This window comes from Aethina tumida, chromosome 4, assembly GCF_024364675.1.
Source record: "Aethina tumida isolate Nest 87 chromosome 4, icAetTumi1.1, whole genome shotgun sequence".
In the NCBI taxonomy this organism is placed as follows: domain Eukaryota; kingdom Metazoa; phylum Arthropoda; class Insecta; order Coleoptera; family Nitidulidae; genus Aethina; species Aethina tumida.
Window position 1 is genome coordinate 24825213 of NC_065438.1, and position 19560 is coordinate 24844772.

General features: G+C 27.6%; 2 protein-coding genes across 3 annotated transcripts in view; one reads left to right on the forward strand and one right to left on the reverse strand.

The window, feature by feature from the left end:
• LOC109599854 (uncharacterized) overlaps positions 1–15671 on the forward strand; it is a 53654-nt gene extending 37983 nt beyond the window's left edge. The window contains exons 2-14 of one of the 2 annotated variants that reach the window (XM_020015904.2): positions 3596–3740; positions 6192–6373; positions 7040–7270; positions 7325–7532; positions 7589–7885; positions 7940–8048; positions 8332–8429; positions 8745–8865; positions 11385–11448; positions 12815–13337; positions 14333–14565; positions 14618–15052; positions 15109–15671. In XM_020015904.2, coding sequence (XP_019871463.2) covers positions 3644–3740; positions 6192–6373; positions 7040–7270; positions 7325–7532; positions 7589–7885; positions 7940–8048; positions 8332–8429; positions 8745–8865; positions 11385–11448; positions 12815–13337; positions 14333–14565; positions 14618–15052; positions 15109–15186 — 2676 coding nt within the window. In that variant the 5' untranslated portion in view covers positions 3596–3643 and the 3' untranslated portion in view covers positions 15187–15671. The remainder of the gene's footprint in view (positions 1–3595; positions 3741–6191; positions 6374–7039; positions 7271–7324; positions 7533–7588; positions 7886–7939; positions 8049–8331; positions 8430–8744; positions 8866–11384; positions 11449–12814; positions 13338–14332; positions 14566–14617; positions 15053–15108) is intronic. The other variant, XM_020015903.2, reaches the window with a different exon arrangement.
• Positions 15672–16335: 664 nt separating this feature from the next.
• Positions 16336–17842, reverse strand: LOC109599842 (probable dimethyladenosine transferase). Its single transcript, XM_020015893.2, has 5 exons — positions 17707–17842; positions 17146–17636; positions 16859–17080; positions 16693–16799; positions 16336–16635 (listed from the first exon to the last, which is right to left on the reverse strand). Exons 1-5 carry the CDS (start codon positions 17762–17764, stop codon positions 16593–16595), a joined length of 921 nt encoding a protein of 306 aa, XP_019871452.1. The 5' UTR covers positions 17765–17842; the 3' UTR covers positions 16336–16592.
• Positions 17843–19560: the final 1718 nt, after the last annotated feature.

Below are 19560 nucleotides of genomic sequence, written 5' to 3' on the forward strand. Positions count from 1 at the left end.
GTGAATAAAATGATTTGACACAATTCAAGGAATTCCGAGTGAGACAAAAACTTATAAGGTAATAAAAATCACAACCATGTATTAAGATAATCGATTGATTTGTGAATAATTTATATGGCGATTATTAAAATTTAATTTACCCCTTTTGTATGCCAATAAACAACTGACCTTTGAAATCACCATCTCTAGAATTACTAAGTATAGTTTCTTTTTTGTAGATCGAATCACAGCCTTTAGGTATTCGCATTAATTTACATAATTGGAACTTTTACTTTTAAATATTGTTTTTACATTTTTAGAAAAAAATGGCGCTTACGCAATTTAAATGTTTAAAGTGTTATCTCCAAATTAATAATTAATGATGGCACTCCAGAAGTGATCTAATTTCTTCGTCGTGAAATTGCAAATATTAACCATTATTCTAATGCTTCAAACTCGTCCTAGCATGGAAATAAAAGAGTTGAGTCATTAATTTAAATTGAATTATTTTTATTATTAATATTCTAAATGATTGTTAGTCTGACAAGTCCATAATAAAGTGACTTTAATACGTTTCAACAAAACATACTGTACGTTGATTGTATTTTATTATAAGTATGATACATGGTTAATAAGGCCGCAATATGGCATTGACTTTGAATGCAAAAAACAATCAACTTTCACACATTTCCATTATTTTTGTGATAGTTTAATTATATTCAATTCCATTTTCCACATTGCATTAATGGTCTAATCATGTTTTCTATTATAACACATGTACCTTACTGTATTTTTATATTTATGTATTCATTGTTTTTGCGAATTTTTTTACTTTGTGATTAGTCACGATTACAGATAATTTCCAACGGACCAAAAGTCGCTTTGAATTGTTGTTTACGTCATATATTAATTGTTTACTTAATTTTTACATTTCCACGCTTAATAACAATTATTTGAGGCAATTAAATATATTATTCCTGAATTTTTTCATTTGTTTTATTATAATATCTAATGAGAGAAACTTGGAAAATTCTGCATAAGAAAATACATTTATTTTAATTTTATTATTATTTAAAGAAAAGAAAATATTTCACATTAATAATTTTATATACAGGATGATCTTTTTTAAGTGAATCGTTTTTCTTAGTATAGAATGCTTAATAGTTGAGATACTTGAAAATTTTTGCTTACAAAATCACCCTTTTACATTTCTGCACTTAATAACAATTTTTTCAGGCGATTAAATACATTATTCCTGAGTTTTTTCATTTATTTTATTATAATATGTAACAAACAACAAAAAACATTTATTTTAACCTCCTAGCATAATTTACCTTGAATTTTATCATTATTTAAATAAAAATAAATAAATAAAAATATTTCACAATAATTTTATATACAGGGTGATTTTTTAAGTAAATTTTATTTTTCGTAGTAAGTAGTAAGTATTTATTATTTGAGATATTACAACAATTATGTGGCGATATTAAACATATTGTTCCTGAATTTTTTCATTCATTTTATTATAATATCTAATAAGTATAAGAAAAAACATATATTTTATCCTCCCGACATTGTTTATCTTCAATTTTATCATTATTTGAATAAAAATATAAAGAAATAAAAATATTTCACAATAATAATTTTATATACAGGGTAACTTTTGTAGGTGAAACTTTGTTCATAGTACAGAGTATTTATTATTGGATATATTTGGATACATATAACAATTATTTGAAATTATCAAACATATTATTCGTGAGTTTTTAATTTAGTTTATTATAATATCTAATGAGAAAATCTAGCATTGTTTATCTTCAAGTTTATCATATTTAAATAAAAATAAAAATAAAAAAAATATTTCACATTAATAATTTTATATACAGGGTGATTTTTATAAGTGAATCTTTTTTCGTAGTATTGAGTACTTATTACATGAAATATTTTACATCTGTGGTTACAATCACCCTTATATACCGTATCAAAAATGATGAGCGTGTCTACTCGCATATTGAGACGGAACATCAATACCCCTTTGTAAACAAAAAGGAAAGATATACATGCAATTATGTGGGCGGGCCGAACTGACTGGAGGGGATCATTTGGTTTTGCTGCGTTTAGCATGCGGTTCGTCTCCGCAGACGTTGTTTTTAGTATATTTTATTTAATTTTTGGGATACATTTTTATTTTGAAAAAAGTAGTTTATTTTTAGAATACTTATTTTTGTTTTTGATATACCCTCAAAAAATATTTCATTTTACAGATTGAAAATTATACAAAGTTACGGAATTTAAATAGAGCATCCGAAGAACTCGAACTACATCCCTACGCATACGGAGAGTTACTAAATGCATTCGCAAAGATTAATTTACATTGTGCGCCGGCGCGCACCAGCACGGCGCATTGTCTCTGAGAGTAGGGATTCTTACTACCGGGCAAAACTTTTCTCTCTTTGTCGTGCATCCATCTCTTACAACATCCAGACACGAAGAGCATTTTTCGTACGGTATATAAAGTCAATAAACATATTATTTCTGAGTTTTTTCTTTTATTTTATTATAAATCCAAAATAACAAAACCTCCGAATATTTTTTATTTTCAATTTTATTTTTAATAAATAAAAATATTTTACATTAATAATTTTATATACAGGGTGATTTCCCAATATAAGAAATAACATTTATTTTAACCGCCTACCTATATTTATCGAAATATTTCAATTAATAATTTTATATATAGGGTGATTTTTATGATTTTTAATTTTTTTAAAGTAAATGTTTTTTCGTAGTGCGTTACTTGAGATATTTAAAAGTTTCTGATTACATAATCGCCCTTTTACATTTATACTCTTAATAATAATTATTAAACATCTTATTTCTGATTTTTTTTATTTTGTTATAATATCTGATGAGATAAACATTGAAAATCGAGCATAAGAAAAACCATTTTCTTATCGTTGTTTGAATAAAAATATAAAGAAATAAAATATTTTACGTTAATAATTTTGTACATAGGTTAATTTTTTTATCCTGAATCTTTTTTCATAGTATGCTTATCACTTAAAATATTTGGAAGATATTGGTTACAAATTCACCCGATATATTTTTGGTAATTAAATAAGGATAGATCATAATATAATAATAATAAATTCAAAAAGAGAAACGTAGAAACTAAATATTCAGCTGAATAAAATTTACCTAATATCAATATTTTAAGCTTCGGTGGAGTGATTACATATTTTTGCATTAATACCATACGTCGATGACCAAAAATTTGTATAAATTTAAAACATTCAATTATTTAATAATACGTAATATATTATTTTCCTGATCATTAAGCCTTAGTGACGTTAATATTTGCATTCAGTAATAAAAATTATTGTCAGCGTAAATATTCTAATAGATGTTAAAAAAAATCAGTAAAATAGTTATAATATAGAGGAATAGTTAATCTATATTTGTCCAATAAAAAAATCTCCATATATACCACAATGATAAGTGAATATGAAAATTCTCACAAATTATACATGTGAATAATAATTAAGACAAACGATTAGTTTACTATTAACAATAGAGATAATGAGATAAGTTTGTATCATTTTAAACAACGTTGCAGGTTAATTTTAGTATGCGGTGATAAATATAAAAGTGTTGATGGAAAAAAATGATCCTGACTGTGTTGACTAGTGTATTACTGACATTTTGGCTGCTATTATGCGGTGGATTATTTTTGTATCACTATTTCATTGAGGTTGTTTTAGGTAAGTATCAGAAACTACAAGATTAGAAGTGAATGAATGAGGTGACACACAAAAGTGTTTAGTATTATTTATTTACTTAGCATCTGATGAAAGTACAGTAAAGTAAAAGTGTTATTTTGGTTAATAATAATTATTTTATCGTTGTATTAAATTCAACATCTGCGAAAGTTAATTTAGTTCCCGTGGCAGAATAAGGAGGAAACTTTATTGACCAGCATAATTCGTTGCAGCATCACGTCAACATAATCATATTATCGCGAATATATAATTAGCGGTGAAGATGTTCATTTCGCATGTTGGTAACTTTCTAAACACTCTGGGCAAGTCTATGTTATGCAAAATGTTTACTTTTATTTTCTAATACACCCGAAGGCAATTTCCCTATTGTGACTCTTAACCTTTGCATTGACGGAATTAGTAGAAATAAACGTGAGATAAAATTGAAATCTGATAAGGATGCACAATTTATGATTAGCAGTTACTTGAAGGGCAAAGATCCACACCTCTTGAACTTCAAATACGAAAGTACGTAACCTTCAGTTTGAGTCATAATTTAGATACCAGTTAATAGTACTGAAGAAAATGCAGCCCATCAAATTTCAAAAAATGTTTTTTCTCGTATTTCCGCAAACTTTGATTCAATCCTATATTTATATTTCATATGTATAATCGTAAAATATATACCTACAATTCAATGTAATAATCTTTTTCCATAATGTTTTTCTCCCTATTTTCAATGGTACTGAATATTTTCTAAAACCACATATTAAGCTTTTAATATTATTTGTACAATTTACATTTCTTGATTAGTTTTGATTAATGTTAAAGAACCATAATTTTCATTCAATACAAAATCAAGACATTTTGATTTTTTTTTAAATTTAAGAAATTAAAAAACATAAATTTATACATTTTTGAACTGAAGATACTATTCGGTCTAATCCTTGCTCTTCTCTAATATCATTAAAAGCATTTTCAATTCTTTGATGTAATGGTTCTATTTTATTGACTAGCAATATAATATAACACAATAATTCTTGTTATATATAACATCATAATTATAATATTTATAATATTAAATTGATCAAATATTAATATTATTATATAAAATTTTTATATTTTTTTAATTTAATATGACAATGATACATTATAAATACGTTTTAAATTTAGTTAAAATATTTAAACAGTAAAACATACACATATAAAATTATTTTGTTATTCAGAAAATACTATATTATATATATTTTTAATAATAAAAATATTTAGCCCATTAAATGTTTAGTTTGAAAATGTATGTACACATTAATAAATTGATTTTATTAGATAATTAAAAAATGATGTAATGGTTCTATTTTATTGACTAGCAAAACATGCATCCCTTCTTTCATTTCGCCCTATACTGTAAAATCGAATGGATTATGATATAGTAACCAAGGGGGCAATTTATAGGAGTGTCATTCTCATGACGATACCGTTATATACCATTATTTATTTTTGTCATTTTTATTTATTTATTTTTACTGAAGCTGATCTTTTCTTTAGTTGCAAGAATCCAGAATTTTTTCTCTTAACATGAATTTATTTTTAGAACATTCTCAAAAATAATTGATTATAATGTTGATCATTTTGTCGAATCAAATTTATTTTAAAGAAAGATGTGTAACTTATATTACTTATTTTGATGTCTGTATATTATTATTTATTTTAAATTTGAGTTGATGAATAATTCAATTCAATAATTGTGATATAATATTTATAAAATTGAATTGATTGAATATTAATATTATTATAGAAAGTTCTATGTATATAATAAAAATATTAAATTTAAATTTAGTCAAAAATCAATTGTTTATTTTAAAAATTAACAATTGATTTTATGGGTACAACCTACGAATATTCTATATCTCGAATTGGTTCACACTCAATTTAATTTTAGTATGAAAGCAAATGTATAAACATAAAAATTTAATTAAAAATTGCTATAAATTGATAAACCTACTTGTTTTGAACACAACATTTTCTACGGAAATAAAAAAGTATGAAAGAAAATTATGTATTTTTTATTTTATAGATAAAACCTACCTATTTTCATTATTGTATATCTCCAATTGGTTCACCCTGAATTTAATTTTGATGTGAAAACTAATATAGAAATATAAAAATTTTAATTAAAAATTATTGTAAATTAATAAACACAACAATAAGAGTTTATAAAATTTAAAATAATAACATACGTTTAAACCTTCTTTAAAACATACATATTCTCATTGATTGTAACAGTTAAGTTAAATATAACTTTGCAAATAAGCTAATTAATAAATTTCTACAACTTTTATAATGTTGATTGTTGATTTGCTGATGATGCCATGTACAATTTTACAGCATCTGTAAATAGCATGATATAGTGTGATCTAAACTTTTATTGTTAACATGAATTTTGTTCTATTTCAGATTTACCAGTTACCGGTCAATCGCCATGTTCAGCACACACTCTTCTAAAGCAAATAATCCAAAGGCTCTTAAGAGATGCCAATGATCTGCCTGGTCTAGTTAGACAGGAGATCGACAATGAAGTGCCATCAGATGATAACAGAACTTATGAAGACCTTTTAGCCACTGCCATAATTAATAAGGTATCATGATCATTACTTTATTCCATAGACAAGTTTAATTAACATAATTGTCTCTCAAATAAAATTGAATAGACATAAATTAGTATTTTAAGCAATGTCCTTACTTTTCAATGAAATCCAATCAATTATGTATATAAAGCCTTATTATACCATAACTATTAGGATAATTGGATATTTGTACGTAACTAGTAAGGATTCTTCATGAGTATGTACTTTCACAGCGTCAATGTTTATTTAATCGATTGTAATACATTAGAAGCATAGTCAAAGTATGGCAATAGTTTCAGTGACATCCAAAAAGGTGATTACTTAAAAATATTAGTTGTGGTGTTCCTCAATCTGGTGACTATGAATTAGAAAATTTTTATTTAATTTTGTATTAGATATATTTATTATTTACTTGGTAGATTAACCTATAACATTTTAAATTAATAGGTTTGTTTTTAAATATAATTAGATTTACCATTTAAATATTATTAATTTTAAATTAATGTATTTTTAGTATTGAATTTTAATTCCATCTGATTATTATTCATTAACAATTCATTGATTGGTAGCTAAAAATAATTTTATAATCAGTAAATTAATATATCCAAAAATGATAACAAAAAATAAATCAACAAATAGTAAATAGAAAAATTAACAACCAAAATTTATTTCTTCCAGATTGTCACCACATCTCAAACTCACCGTCCTTCGTCTTCCGCCAACAGCGTATCAAGTAGATTGTCGACCTCATCACGGACAAGAGATGACAAAGAATATTATTTCGGCGAAGAAACTTTAGATACAAAATGGAAGACCACCGATTTGGATACAACATCCGTTTCCAGCATAGAAGATTGGATGCACAATGATGCTGGTAGCAACAAATATGTAGACAGAGTAACTCTTACGGTAGGTGAATTCATTTTAACCAATTCACTTATTACGGGGTTGGTTTTGTTGTAGATAAAGCAGAATATCGAAGAAGTGCCTCTTTCCGACAGTGAAGACGAAGAAGATCAGGATGATGCAGAGTACTTTAAAAATAAATCGCTTCTAAGCGATGATGATGCCAACTGGTATTTGCAAAAGAGGCAGTTCCAAGGAACGCACTCGCCCGTTCCGGTACCAATGCTGGTTCCGGATCCAACTGGCGACGCCAAAGTTCTAATTGGTATGTTACCAACAAAATACTAGAATTCCTGACGTTTTAATATATTTATATTTTAGGCGATAAAGAATTAGATGAAACATCTGACTTGTCAGATGTCGCATCTGATTTTGGAGACATAGAATCTGCACCAAGTGTAAATTGTATTTTACTTAAAAGCAAAACGGTGATTGGTGGTAAAAATTTCACAGATTCTCCATCTATGGGTTCCGATGGAGAGTTGTCTGCTGATTCTGGGGTTAGGGAGGAGAAAGATTTTGACGAGTTTGGTAGCAATAATAATATTGATGAAAACATTCATTATGCTCAAGCCGTAAATACAGCTTCTAAAACAGATATAACAGTGGATGACGACAGTAAGTTTTATTATTTTATAAAACGTTCTTAATAGTAACAAATCTACTTTTTAGATGTAGAGGACGCGTCTATTGTATCAAGCTACAGTAATACAGAAAAGGATACGGAGTATACGGAAAAGTTTGCATCTTTACCAAGAACCATTGTGAAAAATGATTCTGTGTAGGTTTAATAATTTTAAAAAATCAGATGTGTGATGGGTTTAAAGCAGTGGATCATGTCTATTTACCATAAATATGAAAAATGTCTATTAACACTCCTGGGTTAATAATAAATTTAAATAAAACACTGAAAATAATGTGAATGAAGCTAAATGATTTATATAATAAATAACTGAAAGATATTGTTTTATGGACTTGGTGCACTCATTTACTTTTTTTTATAAAATCATTTTTCTCATGGATAATTACAAATTATTTACTATTTTTTATATTCTTTCCAAAAGGACAAAACAACCTGAGGAAAAACCATCTGAGGTAAAGGAGCCAGAAGAAAGTGAGACTGAAGCAGACGACAACAAGTATCCAGAAATTGAATTTGAGGGTAATTTTACATCAAATACTAAAACTTTAGCACTACTTTATTAATAAAAATTATAAAATGTACTAACAAGCTTTCACTAACCATTAATCCACTTAAGAAACATTAACAAAACACACTAAAGTTTTAATAAATAAATTTAATAACAAATGCAGTTTTTTTGAATTAACATATTACATTATACATTGTAATGTACATTATATAAAATGTATAATATGAATCACATTCAAATTAACAGGAAACATTTTCCAAAAGTAATATTAATTTAATTAATAAAAATTAGTTACATAATTTTAAACTTTTATATTTATGTTACAGGTACATATAGTAAAAAGGATAAAGAAAAGTGGAAAAACGCAGTTCAAATGGAAAATAATCCATATTCCAAGGAAAATTTGGAGAAAAGATTGAACAGATCAAGTAGTTCAGTGAGTTCATTGTAAGTATTACTGATTAAAACAATTTTAAATCACTGATGTGCAGAAATGAATTCTGTTATTTCAAATATATAATAAGAGAGTTTTATACAAGTTATTACGTTTTAAATTTTAATTAACGTTCTAATCTGTTCTTATCAAATTCCCAAAGTTGCAAATATAATTAATCTGCTTTAAAACTTGATAAAATTCAAATTATTATTTATTTAACGATTACAATTTTTAATATAGAAATTAATTATATAAGGTAAAACTTCATATAATTAGATAAGGTCTGTTCAAAGAGGAAAAAATAAAATTGTGATATTAATATGAATTAAATTTATTTTAAAAACTGAGTAAATAGGCATAAATAATTCTTATGATATTCCCCAAAATTGCAAATATAATTAATCAGATTTAAAATGATATTTATTTTACGGTTAATATATAATAATAGAAATTAATAATAAGATTATATTTAAATACAGTGCATAATCTCTACAGGAACAGGCAAAAATAAAAATCTGATATTGTGTAATAAAAATATGATAATGAGTAAGTACCGGAAAAACTCATTTACGTTTTTATAGTTTAACTTTCTTTAAACAATTTCACATGTTTCAGCTTCTTGGTGGGTAGTCAATTCGACACCACCAATACAATCATCAAAATGTTTCTTTTCGTTTTCCAACTTCAATTTATTGCCCAGAAAAGCGAGAATTGTCGCAATCAATTTTCGGCTATTGTTAATTTTTTCGATAATTAGTAGCAGTTTAATGATTGCTTAATTTATTTTCAACCATGTTTTACGAGGATTTTGTTTAATTTCTTCGCTGATACTGGTTTCAGGGAAACATTGACATTGTTCATCTTTAGTGCCTCATTACAATTTTTAAACCAGAAACGTAAACTACTTGTTCTGATATGTAATATTATTATAAATAACTTAAAAAACCAATATTGCTATGGTTATATTATTGTTAGCCAAAATTATTGCATAATCTCTACAGGAACAAGGATAAATAAAAATCTAATATTAATGTTTTAAGTACCGGAAAAATTCAATCAATAAATTTTTACTAACTACAAATAAATTCATTTTAGACTTTTGAAACTGCATAAAAGAATCAATTTCAATTTTGAAAAAAATTGGCAATGATATAATTAATAATAGACGAATAACTATTTGGATTATATGATGGATGAGGTACAACTTTCAATTTAGCATTTCGAAGCTTCTTGTGAGTCTCGAAGTAGTATGTTATCATGAAGAAGCATAATGCTTTTTCTAGTTCGTTTTTGAGTATTTTTTTATGATCTTGGCCCATTCGATATGTTTGGCTTTTTAGTAGGTAATCAATTTGTAAAATTTCACCATCCAATCATTAAAATGTTTCTTGGGTCAATAGTCTTTTTAAGTACTGTCCAACCACGTCTTCCAGCTTCAACTCATTATTCAGACAAGCGAAAATTGTCGTAATTAAAATATTTTTGGCTATTTGTTAATCTTTTTGACAATTTCTAAATGAGAAACTTTTTCCGGTATCTAATGTTAATATACATAACTTTTAACAAAACAATATTGCTATAGTTGTATTATTGTTAACCAATACGTAATCAATGTTTTTGTTAAACTATGAGATGATTATGACATCAAGCAAATAAAATTCTAAGTACGAATTGATGTAAACATAATTAACGAAAAACAATGACAGGTACGATTATCTACTGATAATGACTGCAAAATTAATTATCATAAGATAAAATGATTTGGATTATACAGTTGTGCTAAATGCTTAGTAGTACTCTAGAAGATTCTCGTTGAATCAAAATGTCTAAGGGAATGATAGATATTATTAGTAGTGGTGCACCAAAGTCCAAGAATCATAGGCAAGTACTTCTTAAACTATACGTGGAAAATTTATAATTCAAAACTACATTTGTAAATCTAAGTTTGTTTTTAAGTCAGTTATACAATATCTGTAAGATGATGTTTTTAAATCATATACAAGTTCGGTCTCAGTGAAGTTGATCCAACCACTCAAAACATGAAATTTATGAATTTATTTCATGATAAGCAAACATTTTTTTTAAACATGTGATTGTACCTCTATCCACATGTTTTTTAGAGTATTTTTTAAACATATTTATCACGAAGAGAAAGGCTTCGATCACATCCTGCAAACACCATCCTGCGTGCTCTACTTTGAAATTTGGAACAATTTTACTCCGTGTGATTGCCAAACATTAATTAAGTCTGTCATTCTTTTTATAAACAATTCTATTACATCCTTCTTTCTTTGATTTAATAGGCCAAAAGCCAATAAACGTTTCCAATGTACTTGAGAACATTATTGATTTAATTAATCAACTGAAATGCTCTAATATTAGTCTATTTACCTTCTAGTGTTAATTGGTAATTAATAACTTGGTTCATACAGATTAGTTAAATATTTAACGTTCTAGAAAATATAACGTCATCAAAAAATCAACTTTTATCATTCAAAAAGTGTATCAAGCAAATAACGATTTATTACAGATTCGGCACTGAATATTACATAAGACAAGCGGGCAGAGCAACTGGCGGAAAGGCAAAGGGCGAGGTAAGTTACGACAGCCACATTAAGAAGATAGAGGAAACATCCACTTATTCTAGCCTCCCAAGAAGTCTATACTCGCCACGAAATTCCAGTAAAAATTTCGTTAAAAACCCCCTGCATAATTTTCCAGATAGCTACAGCTCTTTGTGATGTCCCGTATATTACAATTATTTTACCGGCATATCAGTCGCGTATCTTTTAAGGGTATAAATTATTTTTGTCCGTTTAGTACCTCTGTAGAAAGTACAGGTGTTAGCCAATGTTATTGTATATTTTGTTGAGTATTGTTGATATTGTAATAAATTTGGAAATAAAAACATTTCTGTTTTTTAATACCTGTAAGTGAAATTTGGGTTTTGGCAAGTTCCTATACTACTATCTTCTTTGTAAAATTCGAAATATGTGAATAATGGGTACAAAATTTGTATATATTTCAAAAAACATCACACGTGGTCTCTTCAAAATAGTTTTCCTTATCTAAAGTATTTATTTGTAGTAGCTATCTTTTGGTTATTTTTTAAGTCTTGGTAAGTTTTTGTTTTGTGAAAAAGGCAATACTAACAATACTCAAAATGCTTTTAGATAGATTTCTGTGTTGGCTTAATAAATTTCAGTGTTTAGGTTTTTGGAATAATCTCGCAAATACTATATAAAAATAATAGTGATATTATTCCAATTGAAATATGTGATTATCAATATGATTACTCATTTATAAATGACATTTTAACTTCACAGATATGTCATAAATAAAGTGCATTTACAAAAATAAATAGCATATTTGCGAAATTATTTGTTATCTTGTTCGGCTTTTATTGGAATTAGTTATCTATCTGCTTTAGAAAAAATTCTTAAGGTTTAGAAAAGCTTATGTGTATTTAACTTGGGGCTAAAATGAGTAAAGTTTTATGAAATGTTGTATATAATTGTGAATGATGAGTGGAATATTGAAATGGAACATTTGTATTCAAATTTCATTTCTTGCTTTATGGTTTGTTTTATCAATTAACTTCTCATTGAATTATCATTATTGGCTTCCTTATTAATTATCTTCAGATAAATATAATTATTTGAGTTAACCATCTTCATTCCATACACTAAATTTAACAAAGTAGATACACATATTTAAAGATTATTAAGTGTGAGAGTAGATTTCATTTAATTTCATTTAGATCTAGTAATTGTAGTAGTGTACATTTGATATTACTTTTAAATTAACACATTCTGTGTTCACTGTATTTTTATGAATACAAATTTATCCATTCCTTAATTAAGACGAACATATAATATAATATACCTCATTACCTCCACTTATTATTCACTAAAAATTAATTTACTGTGACATTTCCATCATGACAATTGATTAACTTAGGGAAGCTTACCAATTTGGCCGGCGCCGCCAAACGATGATGTCGATGACGACGTGTACGTGGCAAAACCTGCTGTCGTCTGTGACAACGACGACGAGCCCCAAATAGAACCTCAGGTTTTGCCTACAAGAAAACCCGAAAAGAATATTTTAGATACCAGTGCGTCTGAAGTGACCAGTGACTCTGATTTGAGTTACAACAGATATGATGTTTCCAATGCGGAAATCCATCGACAACATCACATCCCAGACGACAGCGAGGTTGAGATGTTCTCGTGTGAAGATCGTGCCAAAGATCCCGAAACGTCTAAACCGGTTGTGATACACGAGGATTTAAAAAAACCATTGACAATTCCTGCGAATCCTTCTCCTAATAAATCAGGAAGAAGATTAGAGAATGGTTTTAAAAAAGTGGAATCCAAACAGCCAAACAGGCCCACGAGTCTTCATTTAGGAAGCAAGACTGACCAGGAAACGAAGTTAACCCCATTGGCAACCACAAAAAACAGCAACGGAACTACACCAAGTAAGAAAATTTTTGTTTATTTATAAAATCACACATATTATGCATCTTTGCAGAAAAAGTATACATTTTATTGCTCATTCAATAATTTTAAGTGGCAAATATTATGTTGTTATCTAATCTCTCTATCTATAATGCTTACTAATATCTTTAACATTTGTTTTATTTTATAATAAGTCATTGTAGTTAAAGTTTGTCTGTGAAAAATTAAATTCATCATAAAACAGAATGTATCAAGGTAATCATTTTTTAATATTTGGACTCTATTATACGTTTAGGTATAGTAGTATTCAATACTTACCTAAGCGGATATGCAATATTTCATAATACTATTAGTTTACAATATATATATATATATATATATATATATATATATATATATATATATCACGTATTGGGAATGTTTATCAGATTCGAATGATATCATCAAACACCTTGCCTAACATGTTTTGCTTATTATCTTGATGGATTTTTTGAAAATCACACTGTATATATAGTATTTGCATAAATATTCCTTATAAGGAATTATTAATTAACAATTTTTAAATTAATTTGCCCATATGATTATACACTCAAAGTATATTATACTGAAATATTTTATTCAATGTTCAATTTAAAGTTTTTGTAGTTTTTTATATGCATTTTTTGAATTTAACAGTTTGGATATGTAAATATTAGTACTTGTGTGATAAAATGTATTAAAAGTAGATGTTTATGAAACATATTTTAGATAATTTTTAAAATGTTGTCTTTCAAACATATTTTTAATTATGTTGCTCTTTTGTGTACCTTTATAATAAGAATATATTGGTTATTATTTACGGCTGCAATCGTAAAATGCCTAATTTTCCTTGGTAAGTCGAATTATGGTGGTTATCACTACATGTGATATTTACGTATACATATTTACTTATGAAAATGTAAAGGTTCAATTCCATCAAGCTTATTTTTTCACTCGTAACCGTCAAGTGTTGTAACCTTACAATTTCTTTTTATAGCACGGTATTCAAGCGTACCGAATCTATCACAGAGTCCATTTGACGAGGCACCAACAATAATAAGAAGGAAGAAGGACAACACCCTGATTTCAAAAATTTACATGGACCCAAATGTTAGAAAGGAAGCACTGGCCAAGAGAGATTTTATACCAAATATAAATGATGTTCCTCAAACACCATCCATAACTTCCTCAAATACTATTCATTCACCATTGTTCGCGAGTACTCCAGTGGTAAGTGCAATTGACTATTATTCTGACAGATTCGGAAAACAATAGTTTACAGGTGAACTTCCCTAAACCGAAACCTAGTCTAGTCCAAAGTCTCGCGTACAAGATTGAAGAAAACCAAGATTTTGAAACGCAAGAGGTACAAACTAACATGTTGTACAGTTCCGACGATTCCGGCGCCTTCGACAAAATATCATCGAAACACGACGGACTCTATGATGAGGATCATTTGCGCAAACGAGGATTGTTGTATAAAGAAATGGATCCTATTATAGAAACGCTAAACAGCAACGGACACGTTGCAGCCACTCTGGGGAAATTTTCAAAGTCTGTGCCCGATTTGAAAATAAAAAATAACGTGGCCAAAAGGACTTTGCTATTGGAGGAGAATAATAACAATAATGATAGCAACTGTGTACTTACTGAAGAAGAAGAATCTAGAATTCATCTTTCTGTGAAGGATTTAAAGAGAAAATTTGAAAAAATTAGAGTAAGTATTTTGAACATCTTGTAAATGTTCCTGTATTTTACATCTCGTTATTTTAGGAGCAGAACATTGAGAGGCTTGTTATACATAGTCTAACTGCCAGAAATGTGAAACGAAAGTCCCCAAACTTTAATTAGGAATTAAATTTAATTTATTATGTCTTTATGTATATTTGTATATTAAAAATTTAAATAAAGTTCTACTGATGTAAATAATATGTACAAAAATATTGTTTAAATTTTTCCTGTATATTAGAAATTTTTAGTAAGTTTCTAGAATGTAAAATTTAAACACAATTTATTAATATTTATATAAACAATATTATCCAAAGATATTAAAATCATTAATATGTATGTAAGTCATTTTCTCTTTTTGTATCAATAATTTGTTCATAAATAAAAACAGCTATGCATATTAAGTTATTCACTAAGAAAAATGTTCTGTAAATCCCATTGATAAAAATGACAATGTGGGTTAAGAATTGTATATAAATATTTTTTTACAATATAGGATATAAAAGTTACCCTCTTCATTATAAACTAGAAGAAATGTGTACCTTCTTTATTGAAAGCATAATGCAACCTGGAAAATATGTCGATATTAATTATATTAGTTTAATAAGTCTGGCATTTTTATTTAATCCTTGCACGCTATTCAAGCATACTACCTACAATAATTAGAAGAGAAACAACACTCCAATTTCAAAAATTTATATACCCCCAAATGTTGGAAAGGAAGAAGTACCTAAGATATTTTACATCATATATAAATAATGTTTCTCAGACACCATCCGTGTCTTCCTCAAATGGTATTCATCACCGATGATCGCGAGTACTCTAATGGTAAGAACAATTGACTATTATTTTGACAGACATGTGAACTGCTCCAAAACGAAGTCTAATTTAGTCCAAAGTCAAGTCCGACGATTTCCGCGTCTTTGACAAAATATCGATATACGACGAACACGATGATGAGGATCATTTGCGCAAATGAGGATTGTTGTATAAAAGAATCCTATTATACAAATGTTAAATAGCAACGGTCATTTTGCAGCCACTCTGAAGGCCAGGAGTTTGTTAAAAGTGAAGAATAATAACAATAATGGTAGCAACTGTGACATTACTGAAGAATCTAGAAAAAGTTCCCAAACTACAAAGTAAATATAATTTATGATGTATTTATGTATATCTGTATATTAAAAATTTAAATAAAGTTCTACTGATGTAAATAATATACAAAAATATTTTATAAATGCTTCCTGTACACGAAAAAAATTTACTAGAATGTAAAACTTAAATATAATTTATTTAATATTTATACAAACAATATTATCCTAAGATATTAAAATCATAAATATGTATGTAGGCCACCTTCTCTTTTTATATCAATAATTCGTTTTTAAATAAAAACAACTATACATATTAAATTTTTCACTAGGAAAAATTATCAGTAAATCCTATTGACAAAAATAACAATGTGGCAGAACTGTATGTAAATATTTTTTTACAATATGGGATATAAAAATTACCCTCTTCATTATAGACTAGGAAAAATGTATACCTTCTTTGTTGAAAGCATAAAGCAACCTGAAAAATATGTTGATATTAATTACATATGTTTAAAAAGGTTAACATTTTATTTACCCCATAAAATCATCCACATCCATTTCTCGGGCTCTTGTTTGTTCCCTATTTGTGTTTGTCAATATTTCTTGTACTTTAATTTTAATATCAAAGTTTTCAGGCACTTCCTAAAAAAGATTTAATTTTTTATATTTCAATTCAGTTTAATATTTTAACAAATACTTACTTTGTTATGTAAACTACAATGCAACTTATAGTTTTTGTCTAATGTAGCCAATACTGAAGATTGTTTAAATATGCTTCCTAAAACTTTATTCTTCCTATTAAATGCAATCCTTGTCAAGCCATCCCATTCTTTATAAGCAATGGGAGGAGGTGGATTTATAGGTTCTATCCTAACTACAGCAGATTCAACTTTAGGTGGAGGCCTGAAGTTATTTTTGCCTACCTAAAAACCACAAAATATTACAGTTAGTTACTAATGTCTTCTGTATCAACAATAATTTAACTTACATGCATTAACATGCTAACCCTAGATAACAGTTGAGTATTAACTGATAATCGACAATACAATTTATCACCAGGCTTGGCCACCAGTCTTTCAGCAAACTCCTTTTGGAACATAAGCACTGCACATCTGAAGAACGGCCGATGCAACAGCAATTTAAAAACCAGTGGTGAAGATATTTGGTAAGGTACATTGGCAACACAGATATTAAAAAATGGTAATTCAGCCTTCAGCACATCTCCTATCATAATCTGTAGTTTTTGTTGGTAAGGAGTGCCCTGCACTCTTTTCTGCAATTCGGCCACTAGTCTCGTATCTATTTCGCATGCCACGACTTTTTTCACTTTCTCGAGTAATTGGATGGTCAAATTTCCTGTACCAGGACCAACTTCCAAGCAAGTGTCGGTGGGTTGTACGTCTGCCTTTTGCAACATGGCTGTTATTATCATCGGATTTTTCAGGATGTGTTGGCCAAAGGATTTGTTGAACATAATACCTAAACATTAAAAATAATAATAGTAATAATTGTAATTAAAATTCAATTAAACAATAAAACTATAAATTACCTTGTTTGGCAACTTCATTATGTACCCTGCTCTTTTTTTCTGCCTTCACTTTCGGCATTGTTACTTTTTTGTATTATTTAATTGTGGTAAACAACAGACACGTGCTTAAAAGCATTTGTTTACTTTTGAGGTTATGTTAAACGTCAATTCACCTCCACTGTCCCCAACACAAAAATATGATACCAACTAAATAAACAAATAATTTGAAATAATTTCTAAAAAAATAAATTTAAATAAATAAATAATTACCTAAATTATCTATTGATTCATTTAGCTATAATTAATTATTTTCTAATTGTGAAACTTTCATTTTCAAGTACTATTGTGTTCAATAATAGGTCAATATGCGAATATCTATTGTAAATATTAATGGTTTTCATTCGTTTAACATGCGACATACCTGTTATTGAAAGAAAGTAATTTCAGAGAAAGATTAAGTAGCACAATTAAATAGTACCAGTCGGTATTTTACATATGGCAGTTAATTAATATGCTAATAAATTTGCCAAAGAGAAAGATATTCGAAGAAACCATATATCTATTATTTTTTCATTGATGGTTATTTTTTAACATCTAATAAAATAAGCTTAGATAATTAAATTATTATTAATTGATAATATTTATTATTAAATTTAAAGAGGTGCACTATATTGGTGACTAAAGAAATAGCACACGTTATTATCTTAACGTTAATTAGAAAACGCACACCTCTAATTAAATTCACTCAAAAGATTTTATATGTTATTTAAGTAATTACACTATATGTTTTCTTCTATTATTCATTTTGTACTGATATTTTCCTTGAAAGTACATCAGATCAAATCCGGCCGGGGATAATTTTTTGAAATTCGAAAAAAGTCAACTTTTTAGTTCTATTCAAAAATTTGGGTATCAGCTTCCATATAACTTAGAGATTCCGTTCAAACGCCATTCTTCTCTATAAATCTTCTACTTTCAAGACAAAAACAGATATTAGCGTTAAATAAACTCATTTCCGGCTTAGTTGGAGGCTCCCAGCTAAACCAATACTCTCAAATCTACAGCTTTCCAAAATATATGGTTGGATAACTGCTAATATTTTTTATGGAGGTGTATTCTATTGATACCTACCCATTTTTTCCTAAATTGTCTCGATTTCGTTATTATACGGTCAACCAAAGCCGATAGATTTTTCAAAAGTCACTATTTTTAGATGGTTGTAACTTTTTTCTCGGAACTTCGAATTGCTTCAAATTTTCAGGGAAATTAGTCTATTAGCCCTGAAAATTTTAACAATACTATAGTTTAGAATATTGAAATATATTTTTTATATTGAGTAGACACAATTTTAATTAAATATGTTAGAACATTGATTTGAATTTTGTGCTATTTCTCTGGTGAGCACTGTAGGTTCAACGAGATATCGGTAACGGTTGTTTCAAATTAAATTCCACGACTGATCAATTAATAACCACAATTCATTTAAATTTAATAGTTTTTGATGTTAACTTTCCAATTGGATTTAGATCCGGACTTTACGCTGGCCTATCAAGTATGTTGAATATCTTTTAAACAATTTTGAAGAACGTAAATTATTTTTGTCAATGGTTCGGTTACATCTCTATACATAAAACCAAAATTACTAACAACCCTAGTTGATAGTAATTTTGGGTTGCTAAAACTGAAAATAATGGTAAGACTGAGATTTTTTTAGCAAAAATAATTGGATTCAAATTAGAAGTCATAGGGCTTAAGAGTGTATTTATTAAATGTTGCTATTTGTTGTGTTTTTGATATAATAGAGCAATACAAAGCCATTACAAAGTAAAAAAGTGACCTCAGAGAGATCAAATTGTTGTTGTCGTTGATCTCAAA